The following is a 22,793-nucleotide window of genomic DNA, read 5'->3' as shown; positions in this document are numbered from 1 at the left end:
CATATAATCCCACCACTCCCTCCCATCGACTTGACCAATTTTTTTTTGTTAGTCTCGAAATTTGACTCTCACTTCACCTCCTACTCACCTTCTCGCACACACGCAAGACCATCCTCACCCCGGATTTCATCCCATCACATGTTAACCTCAGGGCACCATAACATGACAGGGACAACAATTAATGTGCAATTTGTACATGACTCACCTTTCAGTGTGTAAAACACAGAGGACAGGATTGTGATAGCTATAGTATGTTCGCAGGACACCTGAATGAACAGCACACTGAGGTCGGGAGACAAATATGAGGTCAAGGAGTGTGTTCTTGTCAGTGGTACTCGTATTTATAAGCTGTGTGTAACCCTTAGAGAAAAACAGTTCCATAATGGGCTTGTGTGAGTGACAGCGCATCTTCATTGAAATCTCCGCATACCAGGATCTGATGATGGTCCATCACTTCCAGAGAGTACAACAAACTTTCCAAGTTTGGCAAAAAAGAGCGCAGACTCTGCCCCGGAGGCCTGTACACAGGAGCAATGAACAAATCAATGGGAGGTTCAAGTTTGACCACAACAAATTCAATATCAGTGACACCCTGGATGTAGATCGTTTCGTGTGCCAGAATGTGTCCTTTCACCCAAATACCTAAACCGCCGCCACATTTCGTTGCCAAGTCAGGACAATTTCAATGTGAGACACTTCGGTTCCGGCGATACACCGTGTAGCCTTCCAAGACGACATTTCCAGCATCCGCTAACCCCTGGAGGTGTGTTTCTGTCAAGCACAAAACGTCAGCAAAGTGCAGCTCGTGGTGACATTTGATATCCTGCGCAGGACAAAGCAGCCCTTTGGTGTTGTGATGGACAACGACCAGGTTGATGGTCGGATCTAGTGTGGGCATGACATGAAGTAGAGGCATCACGTGGTCCAAGGAAGCTTCTGTCATCGTAGTAAGAGCAGAGGTTATTTTGGGGTTGGCGTGAATCCTTCTCTCGTCCATATGCAGCACATGGAGCCCACTGAGAGACGTCACTCAGCTCAGAGCCACGTACGCCATGCCGTGCGCAAAGACACCTTTCAGAGAGACGACCGCTTCAGATGTGGTTATACCTTGTACTTTGTGGATCGTGCAAGCAAAAGCAAGCTTAATGGGGAACTGCAAACGCACGACTACTGGCCGTTTCAACTTTTCCTCCACTCTGTCAATGTAAACAATGTTATCAGCAGCACTCGCCTTTGTCGCAGCGTCAAGCTCCAGCCCAAGTTTCTGAACGCGTGCATTGTTGGCATAATGCACCAATTTGACAACTCTCGCAAATGAGCCGTTGCACAAACCTGCCTGAACATCAATATTGCGGGTTACCATAACACGAGCACCAATGGCCACCTTTATCAAGTCCGGCAACTCATTCTTCGCCCCTTGGACAGGGGCGGCTTGTCTCGCCATTCTGCCAGTCCTTTGATCTTTCTTGTAGTCATCGGCATCAAGAGTCACAATTGCCTCATGAAGCAGATTCAGCATCTGAGAGTTATGGTCATTTACCTGTTTGTTTGTGGCGAAAACATGCAGAGCTTCGTTTGGGCAGTTCTCTGGAGCGGTGTAGGTCATAGCCAGCAAAGCTCTGTCCATTTCCGACAGCGCATGGGATTTTTCTTTGACGCGAAGTCAGTTCAGCAGTTCGGCAAATGGAACGTCATCCTTCTGCCTCATGATTTCAGTCAAAGTGATAATTTGGAAGCTGTCGCGCCAGTGGTCCAGCCTGGTGGGATCGTAAACACACAAAGGTTTGGACTGTCTCACAGGAGGTAGCTGGTAGAAATCCCCAACGGCGATAACAGACATGCCACCAAATGGTAAATTGATTCCTTTGATTTGCTTCAACCTGGCGTCAACATATGCAAAGAGGTTTTTCGACACCATGGAAATCTCATCGATAATGAGAATTTCAGCAAGCGATAGCTCCGCTCTCACTTCGTCCAGTTTGTTGCCCAGGCCATGATACGGGGGTTTGAGGCTTCTTGGCAGTTTCACCAGGCAGTGCAAAGTCACACCTGAAATGTTGAAGGCCGCTGTGCCAGTGAACCCGGTTTGGAAGTGTCCGCTTCCTCAACCAGTCTCAGGCAGTCTGCGCAGTATTTTTGTAGCCTCTGTGTGAATACATTCGATTAAATGTGACTTTCCCGTTCCGGCGCCACCATTGATGTAATAGAAGAACTGCCATGGTTTTAAGCCACACACGCGTCGTATGCACCAATCTCTGACCAGGTAGAAAGCACACGCTTGCTTTCGGTTAAGGTTCCGGTACATATCACGCAAAACAGCCGGATCGATGCGAGCGGCTTCCGTCGCGATAGACATTTCCGATACCTCGGACCTGATGTTGTAGTCTGGTATATTTTCCTCCACAGCATCGCCAGGATCATCTCTTGCATTGATTTCCTCGATGCACTCGAGTCTTTGCAGTTCGCTTTCCGGTGCTAGCTGACACCACTCGTTGAAGACCATTCCGCTTTCCTCCACCTCTCGGATGACGTTGTCAACATCTTTGCTGTGCTGTGTTCCGGTCGACAATTTGCACAACGGGCTCTGGATGCTCAGCGGCTGGCAACTGTACAAAGGCATGATCGTAAAACAACTTGTATGTAGGATAGTGTCTGGACTTCAACTGGCAGTCGGCACGATGAGGCAGGTACAGCTTTAGCAACGTGCAGTAAAATTCCTCAGGCTTTTTTTCCTGTGAGAATTTACAGTATTTGATGACAGCGTGTTTACCTGTTCTATTTTGGACATAACCCATGTCATTCAGCAGGGGGAAAACATTTTTGCCTTTTGCTTGCTTGCCATACACGATTCTGCAGGTTGAAGCAAAATCAACCAAGCACATTGCTTCAAACTCCTCCGTTTGAGGTCTGCATTTATACTTTTCCGGCAAGCCGGTCATCCACAATTCAACGGACTCCTGCGTTTTGCCCTCAAGATATGAGAGGGGATAACTCATTTTCAGCGCATTGTCACTGGTTTGTACAAAAACCACACTGCGGGACGCTTGCTTCATATATAGGCCACATGCGCGTGCGACGCACTCTTGTGCACTCACCTCTCTTTTCTTAGAGTACGCTTGCATGATCTGTTTCATTTCGTCGCTCTCGTTGACATTTTCGCTGTGGGAGTTCTCAATCACCGATTTCAGGTACTGGCTCAGACCGTGCTCAGCTTTGCTGATGTAGCTGCAGATGTAGGTAATGCAGGAATAAGCGTTCAGAATGTACTGAATGTCCATATTTGCATCCCAAGCAAGAAGCAGATGTCGATTGTAGTTGTTCATCCAGCAGTCTTTGGGCTCTCGCTTGAGCACCACAGAGGTCTTTGCGGCAATCGAGTATAAACCATCCATGGACTCGTCACTGGTGAGTTCGCACTTAGCCAGTAGCTGCGGCAAAGTCAGAGAGGCCGTTTCCAGTTCGTTCAGTAAATTTTGCAAATCAACAAGCTTGGGGTTTGGCGCCGACCGCTTCTCTTTTTCTGGATTTTTTCCATCACACTCTTCACGTCTCATGATCATGGTTCTCTCGCACGGCTGCTTGGGGAAACCAAAACAGCATTGCGCACCAGGTGCTTTGACACACGTCTTTGAATGAGACTTACTGTGCATCTGAACCTCTGTGACTTTTTGATGCAGTTCGGGTTCCGTTTCCGGATCGGGCAGTTCAGCGGAAATGTAGCGCGACACAAAATCGCAAATTTCTTGATCTGAGGCCTCCTCAAAGACGGGGGCGCCTTCAACCCAAATGAGGCAATGGATGTGCTGACTTCCTCTGTGCTGAAACACCAATCTGTAAAAGTAGTCGACCACTTTTCCAATGGGTTGTGCCGGAGACAGGAGCAGGTCTCTGAACAGAGCTTCCACACGTTTATCAAACATGCGCATCGTTGTCACCGGATTGCTGCGGAGAATTTCACACTTTGTGGCCCAGTCAAGGTCAGCGAAAATCACCTGTTCACCTTGTTGCGCTTTGATGGCGGTGATGACTTCTTCCCAACGCATTTCAGCAGCGGAGAATGTGCAGAAGAACGTGGGTGTGCCCAGTTGCCGAATCATGGCAAAAATGTCCTTGAGGCATTTCTCCCAATAGGCTGGCGCACCCCTTAATGGCGCCATGAAACGGACAGCGTCTTTGCTGTGTATCAGTTTTTCAACTTCCCTTTTATCCTGCAACATAGCATTGTTTATTCTTCAACCGTCTCTGGTAAAAGGTTTACCTTTGCGTAACTGTATTCTTATGCTTGATGTGGCCTGGTGGATTTCAGTCGCAAACTGAGCAAAGAACAAGTAGTTAGTGTCTCTGGCAAAACTTTCATCCACACAAGACAGTCGCGTTTTGAAATACTTGCTTGGTGTGAGTTTAATCTCCCTCTCTTCATCAAGAGTGTTTTCCCCAGTTCGAAACTGGACTGGAAAAGCCATGGGCTCAAGTTTGGGTGTCTTCAAAAAGCTTACCGGGTTAGTTCTTTCTGCGGGAGCAACGGTGAGCGTTGGGTCACAAAGGTCAGGGTCGTCACAAATTATTATGTCGCTGTACTGTAGATGCACCTGCTTCAGTTTAATCAGAGCACGCATTAGGTTAGGCCAAGTGACAGTTTGAAATACCTGATGACCCTTGTAGCAAAGCCGTCGCTTCAGTTTCACTCGCAAAACTTGTGATTCTCTCCTGGGTCCAGGCAACACGTTGACTGTCTCTTGTACTTCTGAAGGAACACACACAACATTTCCACGAATGGCTCGTTGCTGACCTTTCGGAAGAGGAATAATTTTGGCGAATACCACATATTTTCATATGAGATGCCTCTCTAATATGTTTAAACCACAAAGCTCATTTGGAATATCTGCGAGTTGGAGGTTATTAGCAACCGCTAGAGCTGGCATTTTGCCATTTTTAAGATGCTCAAAGCAAGTGTGACAAATCCACTCGTTTTCTTTCCTCTGGTACTTTGCATGATGGTTCACATTCATGATTACAAAGATGAACATACTTTCCTGTGAGGCAACTTTCAACAGTATGTTTATTTTTCTTATAAGTACTGCGCTTACAAGGGTGCACTTGGTTAGGAAATAATGCTCTGTGACACACAGAGCAGACAAATGTGGGTCCAAATTTAATTTGTCTTTTGAAGAGCTCAATAGCTTTAGTGATTTCACAACTGATTCTCTCTTTAAATAGTTGGTTTATGACTTTGTATTTTTTCAAAATCTTAATTGTGCAACGCAACGCATTAGTTCTTAATAAATCACACTTAGTTTTCGTTGTCAAGTCTCATGATTTCCTTGTGTTTGGCTCTGAATTCAGTCATTTTGGTATCGGTTTGTGACATAGGAGCACTGCCTGTTTTTAAACACAATGTGGCGAGGCGAAGAAACCACACGTTGCTGTGCTAGTGGAGATCTTTACTCTTCGCATGCCATCACAAAACTGATACAACAAAGTCCAAAACAGCAAAAAAAAGCCAACGGGTTCAAAGCATCAAAGGATCATAGCATCATGCCAACTGGGTGAGAGACATGGTCCTAGTGTCCGCCACACAACTCCCCCCCCGAACACCCAGAAAGGCATAACGGAAAACCCCACAGGGTATTCACCAGTCTGGCACCCTGAGTCTCAGTCCGGTCCTGGGCGGTGTATGTGACACCAGGGCCCCAGGTGCGACAGGGGTAAGGGTGAGACGTTCAGCGTGAAAACCATGAGGTAGCGTTGGCAAAGGGATGTTCTGAAGTTCCGCAGGAGCCGGAGTGGCAGTGCTGACCTGCATGCTGGCAGGCACAGTGGCTTCCGAGTGACGGCCGGCCGCGTCCCAGTCTGTGCCTGGGCATGAACCTGCTGCGGCACCAACACCAGCTGACCCGCTCCGATGTATACTCGGACCATACCTGCGGGCATGGTGAATCGGAGGGGGCGGCTGAATGATGGTGGCTGGAGGCCTACTGCTGAGGCCGGACGGACATCGGAAGTAGATGAGGCCGCCCAGCTGGAAGATCCCGGTCGACGGCCAGGGACTCCGAAATTGGACTGCACAGCCGTTCTCACCAGCGCCCGTACCAGCCTGTTGCTGGCTGGCTCGATCCCTGGTGCGCCAAGGGGTGAGAGGACCCTTGTTGGGGTGCTGGCTGGCTGACGTGGTACCAGCTTGCTGCATTACCTGACGTATAGTAGGCTGGTGGAGGGATGCCACGAAGTGGGACGTCTACGGTGATTCCTCGCTGAAACATTCTGACGTCCGGGGTCACCCATGTGGCGAAACTACATCTCCAACAGCCTGACGAAACTTTCTAACGTCTGGGATAATAATATGGCAAGATGACCTATCCGGGGTCACCAATGTGGCGAGGCGAAGAAACCACACGTTGCTGTGCTAGTGGAGATCTTTGCTCTTCGCATGCCATCACAAAACTGATACAACAAAGTCCAAAACAGCAAAGACAAAGCCAACAGGTTCAAAGCATCAAAGGATCATAGCATCATGCCTACTGGGTGAGAGACATGGTCCTAGTGTCCGCCACAACAAGATCATTACTGTATCATTGTTTAATGTAGCAACGTTGTCTATCTTTAAATGCAAGATCGTTACGATATCGTTGTTTAGTGTAACAACGTTGTCTATCTTTAAATGCAAGATCAGTACGATATCGTTGCTTAATGTAGCAACGTTGTCTATCTTTAAATGCAAGATCATTACGATATCGTTGTTTAGTGTAGCAATGTTGTCTACTTTAAATGCAAGATCAGTACGATATCGTTGTTTAATGTAGCAACGTTGTCTATCTTTAAATGCAAGATTACTATATCGTTGTTTAATGTAGCAACGTTAGTCTATCTTTAAATGCAAGATCAGTACAATATTGTTGTGTAATGTAGGAGCGCTGTCGTATCCTGAAGCAATTATCTGTCCTATAACGATGTGAAATGAGGGAAAGGGATTTCCTCCTATAGAGCTGGTTGATCATGTAACGCTGTCTGATGTAGTACTTTTGTTTTAAACTATAACTTAGGTCTTGTCGATAGCGAGTTGTGATAACACTTTTTACGTTGTCTTAATTTTGCATTTTGACTGTACTTTTCTTTTTGTTTCATGTTCTTAGTTTTCCGCTGTAGTATGTTTCCAGAGTTAACATTCATCTTTTCCTGTGCCTTTATGCGTCTTTGGAATTTTCTTTTTCTTGCTCTACTCATTTTTGACAAATCTTGCAGCACTTTACCTGATGTTGGGCAAAGCACCTTATTGTTGTCGTTCGTCAGATCAGTGCATTGTTTTGCAGCATTAGGCGCTGGCTCTTTCGTACGAGAACTTGTAATGGTCTCAGCAACCGCTCGGCTCGTGTTGACACATTCCTATTGCGCCATCGGTGGAGGACGCTCTGCACAAGGTACCATCTCATGATCATCAGCAGTGACATCTACAGATGCAAAAATAACGGGTATCATCTTGTAACAAGAATCACAATTGGCGTTCGATATTGTGAAAGACTTAATCAATGTGTGAAAGACTTAATGTGTCTATCAGATCATTCAAGCATGTAAAAAGCATCATAACAGCTTTGCCATCTTGAACAGGGAGGCCATCACATCCTCTGCTATGCGGATCAAAAATCCCAAACCTGCCTTTACGGTCTCGAAAGACAGCTATGCACAGTGATTGCATAATCAAAAGAGCAAAGTTTACCTCTGCAGTCAAGCACTGAAGTCTATCACGAAGATTCAGATAATACACATCACCACAAAATAAGGTCAACATGCCACACAATGAAAGACTCTTTATTAACATGTGCTGTTTTGAAAACCCACTTACAATTTCTGGAAGTTCATCGGTAGTCAAGAAATCATGACAAAAGCGACCTTCTGCTTGCAACTTAGTCATAACATTTACATACAGTTCATGGCCCCGTTTAAGAACAAGATCAAGATGTGAGCTGGTCAGGTGATCTAACTCCTGCAGGAATGCCAGAAATATAACAGAGTTAGCCACACACTGGTTGTTTCTCCATTTGCCATATCTGCGATGGGCTTGGCTGTGAGAGGCCAACACATATGTTACCTTGGGTCGGACAGGTGCCAATCCATCACCACTTTCAACGTGTGCTTCACTGGCACGGTTACCAGTCTCTGAAAAGGATGCCTCATTCAGGCATGCATCAATCTCTGAAAAGGATGCCTCATTCAGGCATGCATCAATCTCTGATATAGGTGCCTCACTTAGGCATGTATTGATCTCTGATATGGGCGACTGACCCAAGCATGTATTAATCTCTGATATTGCCTCATTCAGGCATGTATTGATCTCTGATATGGGTGCTTCGGTAGAACAAAAATCAGAGCGTGCAAGAGTTGCTTGGGAGCCACAACGTCGCTGCCAGCAAGACTTTACCGCTTGAGATTTTTTGCTCTTCTTCGGCAATGCTTTTAATCTGATGGGGTGAGATAGAAAAAAGGAAGAGACAAAAAGGTAGAGCAGCAACAAAGAGGGGTGTTTGGGGTCAGGTAAAGAAGGTCTTCTGAAAGAAAAAAAAACACCTTTAAATAATCCGACAGGCAAGTTCATAAACATAATGCATTTCATGTACAAGACAAAAGTGCCAGAATATTGAAACCCATAAAACCTTTTACATTCAAATGTAGCATCATTCTAGATCAGGCGAGGCCATATGCTAGACTTTTTAATCTGTCCTAGGGAACGTGAAGAAATTATCAGGAGAATAATATCCTGAAGGATAGCAGAACTATTAGTACATTAAAATAGTAACTATCAGAATTGAGGGGGGGACAACAACTTAATTTTGTTAATTCAATTTTCAGTTGTTAAGTGATTTTAATAGTTAAATGCACGGGACTTGACTGCTTGGAATTTTTCTCTTTAATTATCTAATGAAATATCACATTTTCATCTTTCATTTTTCCTATATTATTCCTAGGATTTTTTTTTACTATTTGTCTATTTCTTTTCATTTAAATTTTTATTTATATTACTATTATGTTTAGATAACAAATTCAGCAGTGTGTTAAACTATTACATTTACAAAATCAAACAATTTATAGAATCAATAATGAAGTGTTTAATGTTCCGAAATTAGAGCGGCCGTTTTGTCAAATTTTAGAACCCTTTGTGACTGGAGGAGCCATTGTTTCTTTATATAATTGTTGTTGCATAAGTGGTCACTGTGTCTGCGGTATAGGTGCGCGGGGTAGGGTTGAGGAGATAATTGGGAACTTATTTAAGGACAGGTGTGTTGGCAGCACGGAGGTCATACGGTTTTTACCACACCGCTACAACGCAAAACACGCAAGGAAAACGCCACGCCACGCCACCAAACAATTCAAGCGCTCAATGTTATGCATGACTAATAACTGGAAACATCACAAGGATAAGATCTGGATTCGAGCACATCATTTACTCACCATTTCATTGCTGCACGTAAAAAATCTCCCTTCCCGCACCCACCTGAACGGCTAAACTTGGTCACTGGATTAGTCGCTGCAGTGACCGTCAAGTCAAAAAGTTTGCCCACCCCCATTTTAGATGAATAAAAAGCAGGAAGTTTGTCAGGTAAACACCCTACATAAACTCGTGAATTAAAAGCATGTTTTTTGTGCAATTATTATATTTCACTTTCTGAAACCTGCCATATGAACACAATACAGTGCAGAAAAAAAAATATTTCCTTTCAAGCCCCATACAAAGTATTATAGCATAATGAACAATGAAGAAAAGGAAAGGTCAATAGGAATACGTAGAATAATCAAGTGTTGCAGTCACAGGCAGGGAGTTGAGTCTCTGGAGAAAACTGTTTTTGATCCTGCTGGTCTGGGCTCAGGGGCCATGCAGTTTTCTTCCCAATTGGCAGCAGGCTGAAGAGGCTGTGGGTCAGGCAGGAAGGGGAGGGACCCCCCGCGATCCTAACAGCTTTGCGGGTGAGACGCGTGTTGTAGATGTCCAGTAGAGTAGGAAAGGTTATGATTATGTATATGATTATCCTGTCAGCTGCTTGCACAAGGAGTGTGACGACAGGACACGGTGCAGGCACCATACCACACGGTGATGTAGCTGCTAAATAGTGAAGGAATCTAGAAAAAGCTTCCTGCCTTAAACTAGTTCCTAGCGTGTTCGTTTTTGTTGAAAGATCGCCCATACCACAACATAGTGAAACAATCGATTTAATCCAGACAGAGTGGGAAAGTACACGAGGCCTCGGGCCAGTCCTGCCGCGGGTCCGAGCAGAAAAATGGCAACGTTTCACATTCAACATTCAGTTCTTATACCCTTCCGGGTCATCTAGTCCCACTGTGGATTGCAAGTGTGTGTGTATGTGCGTGCCCGTGCGTGCGTGCCCGTCGGTGTGTGTGTGTGTGTGCGTGCACGTGCGTGCGTGCCTGTCGGTGTGTGTGTGTGTGCGTGCACGTGCGTGCCTGTCGGTGTGTGTGTGTGCGTGCACGTGCGTGCGTGTCTGTCGGTGTGTGTGTGCGTGTGTGCGTGCGTGCGTGCGTGGGGGTCTGTTTGCGTGGGGATGGTGTCTTCAAAAGTCTTTGTTCTGCCGGCCATTCTTTGAAGCGGGAGGAAGTCTGAGCACCATAAAACCCTGACTGATATCTTCTCTTGAAGGCCACACCTAGCCTTTTGTTCCTGGTGTGGTCGGGGGATGCCATCTGTTCCTTTTGGAGGTGCCGACTTGTCCCCACTTCCCCTGGGCCAGGACCATATACTGACATTGCATCGTCTCAATCTTTATTAGAATAATACAGTTCCATGTACATACTATTTTATTGATAAATTGAATTTGAAAAATATGAATTTCCTTCAATCCCCCAATTGACCTCTAATTATTATTAGAGGTCACACACCAAAAGGATATATACACATGGCAACAGTGCCATAGCCAGGAGGACAGCCAGCTGCCTCCACCTGAATTGGGTCAGGATCCAGCGACACAAGATGTAGTTGCCCAATTGGGTCCTTGTCCCCGAAAGCCACGTGCATGATCCTGGGGACAAACGACTGAAGCAAGAGACAATACAAAAACCACCCTGCAATAGCTCACCCAAAACTATCAAAACTGTGGTTCCCAAAGTGACAACAAAGCCCTTCCATGCGCCCCAAAACAATGACATGACAGAATGGAAGAGGTCGTTGTCCACTCTGGACATAGTCTACAAATTAACAGACATTGGTTACACAAGAGGCTAAATTTGGTTATGCTGAAGATTGATCAATTGCATTCCATTGGGTGTGGTCCCAAACCAATATACTTTCAACCCCTGCTGTTATCTAGCCGCAAGCACTGTTGGGACTTGCGGGGGATGCCGATTGCATCTAAATTGGTGGGGTCGTCCGCTGCACCCCAGGCGTTACCTCCTACATCAAAGGCAGCAATCGCACGTCGGCTCCGGGGGAGCCAGGACCACCAGTGTCTTTAGGAAGGCTGTGAAACACTCATGTTGAAGCACCAAGCACAAAATGGATAGAAGCACCGAAAACATTACATAAACTTAATTCAATTGCAGAAATACTACTCCATAATATCCCTGGACAGCGTACCCCCTTTTGTTAAATTGTTAGACAAACAATTGAACACCCTCAAAAAATACATAAACAACCCCAGAAAGCAGTTTTCAAGAATAAAGAGTGAATGGAAAAGGAAAATGAGAGAAGAACATCTAAAAACAAAACAGCAAAAAACAAAAATAACCCACAAAAAATAATTCTCAAAGGGGCAGGACATGTCTTTGACACGTGGTACCACCTGTCCCCCAATGAGCCCAGCTGAACCCCGTAAGACAGTGGTGTCAAACAAATTTGTATGTTGGGCCGCATTGTAGTGATAGTTTCTGTCAGAGGGCCGGAATGACTGTGAATTCAAATACATTTTAAGTGTGTTGATCACACCTTCACCAAGATTTGATATCAGAAGCCGGCAAAAACTGTTCCAAAGAAATTTGGAGAACAAGAAAATGTTTGTTCTTCCACCCCCCCCAATTTTCAAAAGTTAAAGACAGCTCGCAATTTTGGTATTTTAGTTAGAAACTTGAAGTCAAATCAGCATTTCAATGGCCACAAAAAGTGAGGTGGCGGGCCGGATCTGGCCCCCGGGCCTTGACTTTGACACCTGGGTCGTAAGAGGTTCATGCACTAATTTTGAATGGACCCAACCAATGGAAGGTCCGGCGAATGTGCCCCCCTCTCACACCGGCAGATGCACAATGCAAAGAGAAGAGACCAGTGACGGCAGTTGCTCCTAGTAGGGCCTATACCCTTTAGGGATCCAGGTCTGGGGGGAGCAAACCCAAGGATGGACCCGGCACCAGACGGCCAGTCAGGAGTCCAAAATGTGTGAACCCTTTCTGGCGATTTACAGATTGTCTGATGGAAAACAACGCCAACGACAGGGCTTGGAGCCAATTCAGCCCTGTCTGAGCGCACCTATATGTGAGGCGTTGTTTGAGTTGTATTCATGCGCTCCACATGGGCCTGTGATTGTGAATGCCACATTGGCCCAAATTTAAGTTTGGGGCCCATCATTTCCTCAACCGTAGCCAATGAGGTTGTATTGAAATGTGAACCGCTGTTAGATCTACCGATCCGCGGGAACCGGTGAGCCGATTGATAAGAGCTTTGATCAAAGACAGCGCCTCCTATTCAGCACAGGGTTAGGTCTTTGGGGTCCTTTTGCCCTGGACTTAGACCAACACGTCAGTATAGTCCACTACAATATTGGGCACCGGCCGGTTTCTGTGTGATGTAATTTCGTTTTAGTCGTGGGGCCCATACTCTACCATTTCATACACCCCTTTTCATTCATACTACAATTCTTTCCACACTAACATTCCATACACTCCATTCATTCATACAACAATTCTTTCACTCTAACATTTCATACACTCCATTCATTTATACAACAATTCTTTTCCTTCATGACAAATTATATCTAATTCTTAAACTAAAGCTTTTAGCGAGCAGATCAGGGTGCCACCAGTGACGGAGTCTAGACAATATGGACACATTATTCTCGTGGGTCTCTCCATGGGTGTCGTCCAAGACACAACCATGCAGTCGCCAAGTGGCAGCACCACACGTCTTGGCCCTCTCGGCGGGCTGAACCAAAGTCTTATTTGTTCTCCATACGTAACCACTTCACGCTCAACTCACTTTTACCTCTTTAAACGCCAAGTCCCGACACCTCAGAGTGGTGACTCACAGCTGCTTTAGTCTCTGCGTTGGTAGATTAGGTTTTTCCCCGTGCCGCTGGCTGCCATCTCTGCTGGTCTGTCCTTCATATTGTCCAACCAAGTCCATGTGAGCCACTAAATCCCTGGTAGCTGTAACAAACACTTGACTCTGCCAGGCGGAAAGGTCCATTTACAGGCAACCAACAACACCAGTCAAATCAGAAAAAATTGTCACCTTTTACCGTTCTGCCAATTCAAGGGCTACCCACACGGCCTTTAATTCCACCGCCAGAAGTCGCCGATCGTCGAAACGGTCTGGAGGTCTGAGGTCGGTTCCTCCGGGTCAGGGGCCTCCACACCTGCGGCGTTGACAAGCAGGTCCTAAAGTTTTCCTCCAGCAACAGCCGTTGGTGAAGGAGACCCTATCCCCTCGGAGAGGACACCACGAAAGTCTTGTCCGGCTTTTAAGTCTCGGGTCGTTATCTCAACGCAGTCATGTCAAAAATAGCACTTGTCGTCAGCATCACTGTAACCTGTTCTGTGACACTTTGAACCCCACAGCGTCAACCTGGATACAAAAACATTCATTGCTCTGGGAATACATTACCAAGGAAATTTCACTTTGTGTTCAATCACTGGCCAATTGGCATTACCACACCATGGGTCCCAGTTCACGTGCCTCCCAGCCTGCTCCTACAGCCAGTTATGTGTGGTGTGAATGACTCACCTATCATGAACCATGGAGATCGCTTATCTGTCAGTGATGTGTACGTCGCAATGCCTCGTCTCTCCACAAAAATTTGGTAACTAGTCAATTTCCACTCATCGCCTTTGATTGTTTGAAATGCTTCGTTATAATTAAATCATTGTTGCAGGCATACAACAATGTGAGATGGAGAGGGTCGGCTGAGGCAGGAGGAGAACAAGTCGATTCAGGGTTTTCACCGCAGGAACGTCAAGTGGACACTCCCTCCCTCCTTTAGTTCATGTTGACGGCTGCTTGTGTCTTTGTTCCACAGAGTTTGTCCAGCAAAAGAAGTCATTTTGTGATGTGGAGACAGGTAGAGTTGTGGGAAGACCAACAAAACCCATCTTTGGCCCAGTTGTCGTCATCCGCAGAGAGGTGGCTGATGACCGCCTGCTAGTGTGGCTTGCTTAGTTGTTGTTGTCGCCAGGGTGCAGGGCCACGCTGCCCAAGTCCTTGCTTCATGGAGGTTGTCGTCCTCTGTCTCCCCTCGGGGGAGGAGGGCCCTGGTGCTGGCTTTGTTCTGGCCAAGGAAACGTGCATTGTCTCCACCAATGGTCCATACCGTCACACCTGAAGCAGCCTTGATTTGGAGCTTGGCGAGAGCCGCCTTGACCTCCGTTGGTGTTCCCCCTTCCACGACACGCCCCTCTGCCTCTCGCCGGCCGTCCCTCAACCATCCACATCCGTTGATCTGCCACCCCCTTTTTGGACTTTGTGTCCTTTGCTTTTTTCCGCGCTTGTGCTAATTGAAGTCTCAGAAGCCGTTCCTGCATTCCTTTCACTCCCTCATCTGATTTGTTTTGCCTGTGAAAATATAATTTTATGTGGTGAGTCACATGTTGATTAAAATAACCGTCATTACCGTCCAGCAGATCAGGGTCTTCAGAAAGCTTCTCCCTGACCTCCATGGAAAGTGTGTCTAGATGTACGTGTCTACAAATCACGCAAGGCGGCATGTCGCAAGATGGATGTGAACTGGTCTTATCTGTCAACGCGGCCTGGCAGGCATTGAGGTGTGCAGCGGGATCCACGGTGGGTTTCAAGTCTGGAAGTTTTGCTGCGGCTGACGCGGAAGGAGGAAAGAGATCCTGGAGCACAGCAAACAGTCGCATGGTGAAAGGAGCAAACAACCAATCGGGTTCAACCATATCAAGGCCAGAACGCCTCAGGACTTCGTCAGATTGGTGAATTGAGGAACAACATGCCTGGATTAATCTTACCATGTCGCCGCAAGCCAAATTCATACCATCAGTGTGCCTCTTGAAAGCTTGGATCCAGGGCTTGGCACCGCCCATTAATGCGGGGAGCCTCTTCTGCAAAAAATCTAAATTTCCCAACGTTATTTCTTGACAAACTAACCCACGAGGGGCTGGTATCATGGGGTAATTTCTCATTCGTCGGGTATATCTATCAGATGGTCTAGTTTGAAATCCAGATTGTGGTCTGATCTGACTCTTTTTATAATTAGGGGTCAAACAGTTGTTGTCATTTGTTTCTTGTCTTCTCCAGTCATCCTCTGTTGAGTGCGCGCGTCGCATGTATGTGGCAGGGTGTGAGAAGTCAGTTGGAGGGGGTAGTGTGAAATCAAACAATGGGTTCCCCCCCTCCCCTGTCTCAATGTCTGTGTCTACACCCTCCTGCTGCTGCGTGTGATCTTTTGCCGTGCTGGCTCTTAATTTGTCCTCTAAGGACAACCACTCTGGACCTTGGGATGCACATTGTCCACAGTTCGCCTGTCTAACTGCTCTGTCCAGTTGTATGTCTTTGGGTTGGGGGGTCGTCTGGTCAGTCACCACAATTTCCTGTCGATTTCCCCCCCCGATGTCCTCTACAACAAGTTTTAGTCCGTCAGTCCTTTCAGTATTGGCAGTCCCTACAAAAATTCCTTCCTTACCCAGTTCGTAAACTGAGGCTAGCAAAGCTACTCTTTGACCATTAGATGCAGTTTGGAATGGCTCAGTGTGCTCGGGGGGTGCAGCGGTCCTGCCCTGTTTTGCAACCCCCAATAGTGGGTCAAAGTGACCCTCTTTTCCTCCTGACCAGCAGCCACAGCAGTCATCATCAAACACATTTCATGCAAATGTCGCCGCAGCCTATCATACTCCTATACTTCCTTAGTCAGACTTCTCTTCTGCAACCATCCACTTCCCTCTATCTTCTCCCTCAAATCTTTACCCAATGCAATTACTTCCCTTTCTTTCATCTGAAAATCTTTAGCCACATGAGCAAATGTACATTTATCTCTATTAATTTTATTGTCTTCCTTCCATTTCCCCCACACTTTTGTCCACTCAACTTGTTTTATTTTATGCCTCTTCTTTTCCACGCCCGCCAACAACTGACTTTCTAGTTCCTTCCACAATTCATCCAGGGTTTTATGCCACCGTATACCATGCCTATTACAACCAAATTCACGGCATTCTACAGCCCATTCCTCCTCCGAACTCACTGGCGGCGTACTCATCTCCCGAAATTGTCGTCAATGGCGCTTTTGCCACTAAACTCAACACTAATCCGCGTCCTCTAACCCGGTTAAATTATCGCTTAAAATGAACACAAAAGCAAAAATTCACTTGCTCAATTTCCCCACCGATCCGTGGGCTCTGACTACCACGGTCGGATTGATGCTTAAAATTAACACAAAAACAAAACTCGTGCTCAATTTCCCCCCGATCCGTGGGCTCTGACTGCCACGGTCGGATTGATGCTTAAAATTAACACAAAAACAAAACTCGCGATCAATTTCCCGCCGATCCGTGGGCTCTGACTGCCACGGTCGGATTGATGCTTAAAATTAACACAAAAACAAAACTCGCGATCAATTTCCCGCCGATCCGTGGGCTCTGACTGCCACGGTCGGATTGATGCTTAAAATTAACACAAAAACAAAACTCGCGATCAATTTCCCGCCGATCCGTGGGCTCTGACTGCCACGGTCGGATTGATGCTTAAAATTAACACAAAAACAAAACTCGCGATCAATTTCCCGCCGATCCGTGGGCTCTGACTGCCACGGTCGGATTGATGCTTAAAATTAACACAAAAACAAAACTCGCGATCAATTTCCCCCCGATCCGTGGGCTCTGACTGCCACGGTCGGATTGATGCTTAAAATTAACACAAAAACAAAACTCGCGATCAATTTCCCGCCGATCCGTGGGCTCTGACTGCCACGGTCGGATTGATGCTTAAAATTAACACAAAAACAAAACTCGCGATCAATTTCCCGCCGATCCGTGGGCTCTGACTGCCACGGTCGGATTGATGCTTAAAATTAACACAAAAACAAAACTCGCGATCAATTTCCCGCCGATCCGTGGGCTCTGACTGCCACGGTCGGATTGATGCTTAAAATTAACACAAAAACAAAACTCGCGATCAATTTCCCGCCGATCCGTGGGCTCTGACTGCCACGGTCGGATTGATGCTTAAAATTAACACAAAAACAAAACTCGCGATCAATTTCCCCCCGATCCGTGGGCTCTGACTGCCACGGTCGGATTGATGCTTAAAATTAACACAAAAACAAAACTCGCGATCAATTTCCCGCCGATCCGTGGGCTCTGACTGCCACGGTCGGATTGATGCTTAAAATTAACACAAAAACAAAACTCGCGATCAATTTCCCGCCGATCCGTGGGCTCTGACTGCCACGGTCGGATTGATGCTTAAAATTAACACAAAAACAAAATTACTGTACACACAGTAAAGTCCCTAGCCGTTTTTGAGGGTCCCAAATCCCCAACGTATACGGAAACGTTACAATGCCCCCCCGCGTCCGGGGCTGCGTCAGCTACGACGGGACACGAGCCTCTTTGCTCAACTCAATACCGCTCCGTGGACTCTGACTACCACGGTCGAATTAACGCTTAAAATAAACACAAAAGCAAAAATCGTACTTACAGAGACATCGCCATATCTTCAGTCTCCCAAAATTTAGAATACTCAATCCAGCAGAATTCGGATATACAACAGGTTTCTGCTTACCTTTCTTTTTGGTGCACCAGGGAGACCAAAGTCCGGCAAAATCTCCGCCCACTCCTCTGTCCTTTCAACCTGATCTTCCAAGAATCACGTCGGGGTCACCAACTGAAGGAATCTAGAAAAAGCTTCCTGCCTTAAACTAGTTCCTAGCGTGTTCGTTTTTGTTGAAAGATCGCCCATACCACAACATAGTGAAACAATCGATTTAATCCAGACAGAGTGGGAAAGTACACGAGGCCTCGGGCCAGTCCTGCCGCGGGTCCGAGCAGAAAAATGGCAACGTTTCACATTCAACATTCAGTTCTTATACCCTTCCGGGTCATCTAGTCCCACTGTGGATTGCAAGTGTGTGTGTATGTGCGTGCCCGTGCGTGCGTGCCCGTCGGTGTGTGTGTGTGTGTGCGTGCACGTGCGTGCGTGCCTGTCGGTGTGTGTGTGTGTGCGTGCACGTGCGTGCCTGTCGGTGTGTGTGTGTGCGTGCACGTGCGTGCGTGTCTGTCGGTGTGTGTGTGCGTGTGTGCGTGCGTGCGTGCGTGGGGGTCTGTTTGCGTGGGGATGGTGTCTTCAAAAGTCTTTGTTCTGCCGGCCATTCTTTGAAGCGGGAGGAAGTCTGAGCACCATAAAACCCTGACTGATATCTTCTCTTGAAGGCCACACCTAGCCTTTTGTTCCTGGTGTGGTCGGGGGATGCCATCTGTTCCTTTTGGAGGTGCCGACTTGTCCCCACTTCCCCTGGGCCAGGACCATATACTGACATTGCATCGTCTCAATCTTTATTAGAATAATACAGTTCCATGTACATACTATTTTATTGATAAATTGAATTTGAAAAATATGAATTTCCTTCAATAGTAGTGCTCGTACTAGGCATGGGCCAAAAACCATGTTGACAGTTAACTGCAGTGTGAAAAGGTTAAGTAATACCACACTGAAATTCTTATTCTGTACACTTCCCCGACCAGACTACATTCCATAATCAAGCAAAGAATTAAGTAGACAATAAAACAAAATAAAAAAATGCAGTAACAGAGCAATAGGGGCACTACTAATGAATCACTAATAAATGAATAGACTTACTGTACATTCTGAGCATATTATGGAGTAGATGGAGTGGAAGAAACTTAAGGTTTCAATAATGACTAATGCTGTTTATAACCAGTAATTAGTGTCTTTTTTTTCTTTTCTTTCTTGGAACAGGGCAGTTTATGATAGGCTTCTTGCATAGTTGTCCCAACTAGCTGCCTTTGAAAACAATTCAAAGGCAATTGCAGTTGTTTTTTTTTTGTTTTTTTTTACCTTGTTGGCAAGGTAAAAAAAAGAATGATAAAACAAACAACATGTTGGAAAAATGGCACGTTTACGTGTGTAAACTAATATATATGCTGAATTTTGATTATATAGCCCACTTTTGGGAAATTTAAGATTGCTAACAATATAAAACATTGACACCACGCCTTCCACGACTTCAATAAGGCAACGACAAATGATCATTTGTGATCCAAACAGTGAATTTATGATGAAGTCAATAAAACAAAATTGCTTATTGTATGATTTTAAGGTTTAGAGCTGATAGCTTTCTAGAAAACAAATTTCATTATACAGGATAATTTTTTTTTAACTTGCCTCACAGTGAACATTAATGACAGTGCGGTGGAGCCTCTTAATAGCTTACCACTGATGGGGAACTAAAAGCAAACACTGCCATATTAAAATATTTATGCATTTAATTTTTGTATTAAACATGGTACATATTTCTCAATTTACTGAATATGCAATTAATTTTTGTAAAAAATAAAATATGATTGGTATTCAAAGGAAATAAATAGAGGTGTAAATTTGCTACTGTGATATTTTTGCGCAAGGTTATCATACCATCAGAATCTATTATCAGTCGATGCCTGACACAAAATCAGCTACAGAATTGAATGGATGTTTCAAGTGTGTGAACACTAACCTTATTGTACATCACTTATACACAAGAGGTTGAATAACAGGTAAACAGAGTGGACTAACATAATCGCGCTTTCTGCACCGTATGTGTGGTCATTTGAAAAAATGCTTAGTGTGTACATTCAAACATAACACTCATTCAACATGAACAATGTCTTTTTTGAATACCGCATGACCTTTGTATGGCACATCACCATAGTTGCCACAACAGTCTGTTCAGAACATGGTTAAGTAATTTGCACACACCTCAAGTTGGGAGAAAAACTGGATTCAACAGCAGGCTCTGTAGACACATAAAGCAACACAGACATGAACTCTGGAACATTTCACTCAAAACACATATTTAGATTGTTTACTAGGGCTGCGCAATATATTTGCACAAAATACTCATTATGATAAGGTCACATACAATATATGTATCACATAAACATGCATCTAGTTTCATTGTTCTGTAATTGTATGCTTTTCTTTGACGTTCACCAACTGATGCAATCTTGAATGGGCATCACCATCCAATGCAAAGGCAACTGTATCTATGGGCTCAAAAATTATGTGTTATCAAGAACTACAGACCTCCAGGTACTTTAGCAAGTGCATTTGCAATTGCATAAATCACATCGCCAGTGAGAGTACAGAAATACTTTAGCTTGTAAGCAGACCTTAACGTTGATACAATACACATCTCGTAACCATGTCAGTAATGAATTAAAAATGTTAATTTTCACCTTTTTTAAATGTTTTTCTAAAATAATTTCCCCAAAATATGAAGTCTGGTATGCAATTAGACAATCACTGAAAATAAAGGTGAAAACCCACTGACAATCTGCCTACTTGTCAGTACCCTTGGTCAGATAAATTAGGCAGACATAAATGGAAGAGTGAATGTTATAGAATGTAAACTAAGTGCTATGACAATTTGATCACAAGATGTCCTTAATGTGGCTATTTTATGAGGGTTGGCAGAATTGACTGTTGACTACATTGCTGTTTTCTTCTTTATCAGACGGTGGCAAGGCTTAAAAACTTTAAAATTTGATAGTAAAAACTTCAAAATCCTAAAATTTCTAAGAGGTTTTACCTTTGACTGTTTTCAAATCAACAAGTCGTCATCAACCCATCTCTACTGTATATTTAACACACATTAATGTAGGAGCAATATCTTGTTTTCATAAAGCAGGTCAGAAGTCCTACAGCTAATTCTGCAGACGCAAAGGACTAAGATATAACTTGCATAATATTTTACTCAAAATACAGATGTGTGTTTTTACTAGAAATGCACAATGTATTGTAAAAAACCTCACCTTGATACGGTCACGTGCAATACGTGTAGCACTACTACATGCATTAAGTTTCATATGGAATTGAAAGCATTTAGTATCTGTCTTGGACCAGTTGATGCAATCTTTAACTTACATCACAGACAATGTGAAGGATGATCAGTACCGACAGACATGTTTAGGTACTTTAAAAAGAGCCAATCAATTCAAGACACACAGATGGCCTCTTCAGTCACTCCGTACATTCCTTTATGAGCATGTGACACAAACCATACAGAGCAGAACTACATTATTGATACATTGGGAGCGCTTCACCTTCAAACACCTTTTTTAAACCTAAGTGATATAAATTATACATTTTTACAATAAGACACACATCAATATCATCATCATATCTACATTTTTGGGCCACTTTGTGAAATTACACAAGATATTTTTTTCAGTCAAAATAAAGTTTTTTTTTTTGGTCTGATGGTAACAGAGACAACATTTAACTGTTCAGTTCATCAATACCAATGGCAAGTATTTTTTTTAAGATTGTGTGGATGAAATTCCAATCCAATTGTACACACCTGTGCTCACTAGAATGATGAACACGTGACACAATCTACACAAAAATACATTGAAGGTCTTAATCTTGATGCACTTTTTGTTTTTGTAACGTTGCCAGATAAATTAAAACATTTACACAATAAGACACTCATCATCAAAAGGCTGCACGATAATGTCCAAAATAATTATCACAATTATTTTGGTCACTATTTAAATCCCAATTATTCATCATGTTTTGTCAATCGTGTATTTATTGCACTTTTTTTAAAACCAGCAGTAGATAAACGAGGCGTCATGGCTTGATAAGTTAAAATGATAATAAAAATAAACTAAAATAAAGTTAATGACATTTTGTAGAAATTTCCCCAAGGCATGGCAGAAACTTGGCACACAAGGCAACACACTGCGAAGTTACTTGCTGAGTGCAAACCGATGAAAAATGGAGCATAACGAGTAAAATGCGTCATCAAATTAGCACCTGTAGCACACGTGGCTTCAGCATCGTAGCATATCGCATTAAAAACATAGCAAAGTTCAATTAATATTGACTCATTACAATAACAACAAAGTGCTTATAGAACATAAACGTTACTGTTTACAGTAAGTTAGGGCAGTGTAGATAGAGCATATCCCAATATTAATATCGCAACAGCTTATAAGTACTTCACTTACCTCTCACATTGCCCGGGGACAATGAACCGGAACAGGAAGAACGTGCACATAGTGACCTTTTGATGTTGCCTTCGCTGACTCTTGGAAAGTCTTGAAAACTTTTTTTTCGAAGCGTCTTTGCACTGTAGCTACGCGAAAACATTTGTAACAATATATTATTTAGATTTGTTGCCAAAAATGATGGGCAAAATGAACAAAGACATGAAAGTGTAAAACAGTAGAGCGGCAAGTGTTATTAAAAGCGTGGGTCGGTAATAAAATATGTGATGTTCCACGCTTCCTGAACTGTACTAACTCAAGTACAGTACTGTAGTTCGCACGAAGATTTGGATGTCATTTGCTAAACGACATCGCCACAAATGCAGCTCCACTTGTCAAAACCCAATCTTCTCTGCCTTTGCAGTGAC

The 22,793-nt window shown here is 44.5% G+C and overlaps 3 protein-coding genes across 5 annotated transcripts in view; all 3 read right to left on the bottom strand.

Annotated features, from left to right (window-relative positions):
• Window positions 1-22,793, bottom strand: part of LOC148416386 (uncharacterized) — a 67,578-nt gene that overhangs the window by 31,566 nt on the left and 13,219 nt on the right. The window lies entirely within an intron of this gene.
• Window positions 51-1,902, bottom strand: LOC148416388 (ATP-dependent DNA helicase PIF1-like). Of its 3 annotated transcripts, none has more exons than XR_015867255.1 (2): window positions 431-1,902; window positions 51-282 (listed from the first exon to the last, which is right to left on the bottom strand). XR_015867255.1 is itself a non-coding variant. In XM_088427979.1 (2 exons), exons 1-2 carry the CDS (start codon window positions 1,625-1,627, stop codon window positions 1,031-1,033), a joined length of 522 nt encoding a protein of 173 aa, XP_088284105.1. In that variant the 5' UTR covers window positions 1,628-1,902; the 3' UTR covers window positions 51-1,030. The 3 variants fall into 3 exon arrangements, 1 of the variants encoding a protein (XP_088284105.1); XR_015867256.1 differs by having other exon boundaries at window positions 51-518; window positions 643-1,902; XM_088427979.1 differs by having other exon boundaries at window positions 51-1,465; window positions 1,541-1,902.
• On the bottom strand, window positions 5,425-22,528 carry LOC148416387 (uncharacterized). The gene is made up of 5 exons (XM_088427863.1): window positions 22,387-22,528; window positions 20,132-20,168; window positions 8,084-8,540; window positions 7,838-7,978; window positions 5,425-7,445 (listed from the first exon to the last, which is right to left on the bottom strand). Exons 1-5 carry the CDS (start codon window positions 22,526-22,528, stop codon window positions 7,284-7,286), a joined length of 939 nt encoding a protein of 312 aa, XP_088283989.1. The 3' UTR covers window positions 5,425-7,283.

This window comes from Hippichthys cyanospilos, chromosome 11 (assembly GCF_059441005.1).
Source record: "Hippichthys cyanospilos isolate Australia breed blue-spotted pipefish chromosome 11, RoL_Hcya_1.0, whole genome shotgun sequence".
In the NCBI taxonomy this organism is placed as follows: Eukaryota; Metazoa; Chordata; class Actinopteri; order Syngnathiformes; family Syngnathidae; genus Hippichthys; species Hippichthys cyanospilos.
Note: the sequence above shows the minus strand (reverse complement) of the source record. Positions and strands in the feature narration are given on the sequence as shown.

Bases quoted from the DNA above. Each gene is read 5' to 3' on its own strand.
- LOC148416388 (XM_088427979.1), bottom strand. From the start codon at position 1,627: ATGGACAGAGCTTTGCTGGCTATGACCTACACCGCTCCAGAGAACTGC. The intron at 1,466-1,540 runs GTAAATGACCAT...GATGACTACAAG, and splicing joins TTTTCGCCACAAACAAACAG to AAAGATCAAAGGACTGGCAG.
- LOC148416387 (XM_088427863.1), bottom strand. From the start codon at position 22,528: ATGTTTTCGCGTAGCTACAGTGCAAAGACGCTTCGAAAAAAAAGTTTT. The intron at 8,541-20,131 runs GTGTGTGCAAAT...TTTTTCTTTCAG, and splicing joins AGTTTTTCTCCCAACTTGAG to AAGACCTTCTTTACCTGACC. The intron at 7,979-8,083 runs GTAACATATGTG...GCATTCCTGCAG, and splicing joins TGGCACCTGTCCGACCCAAG to GAGTTAGATCACCTGACCAG.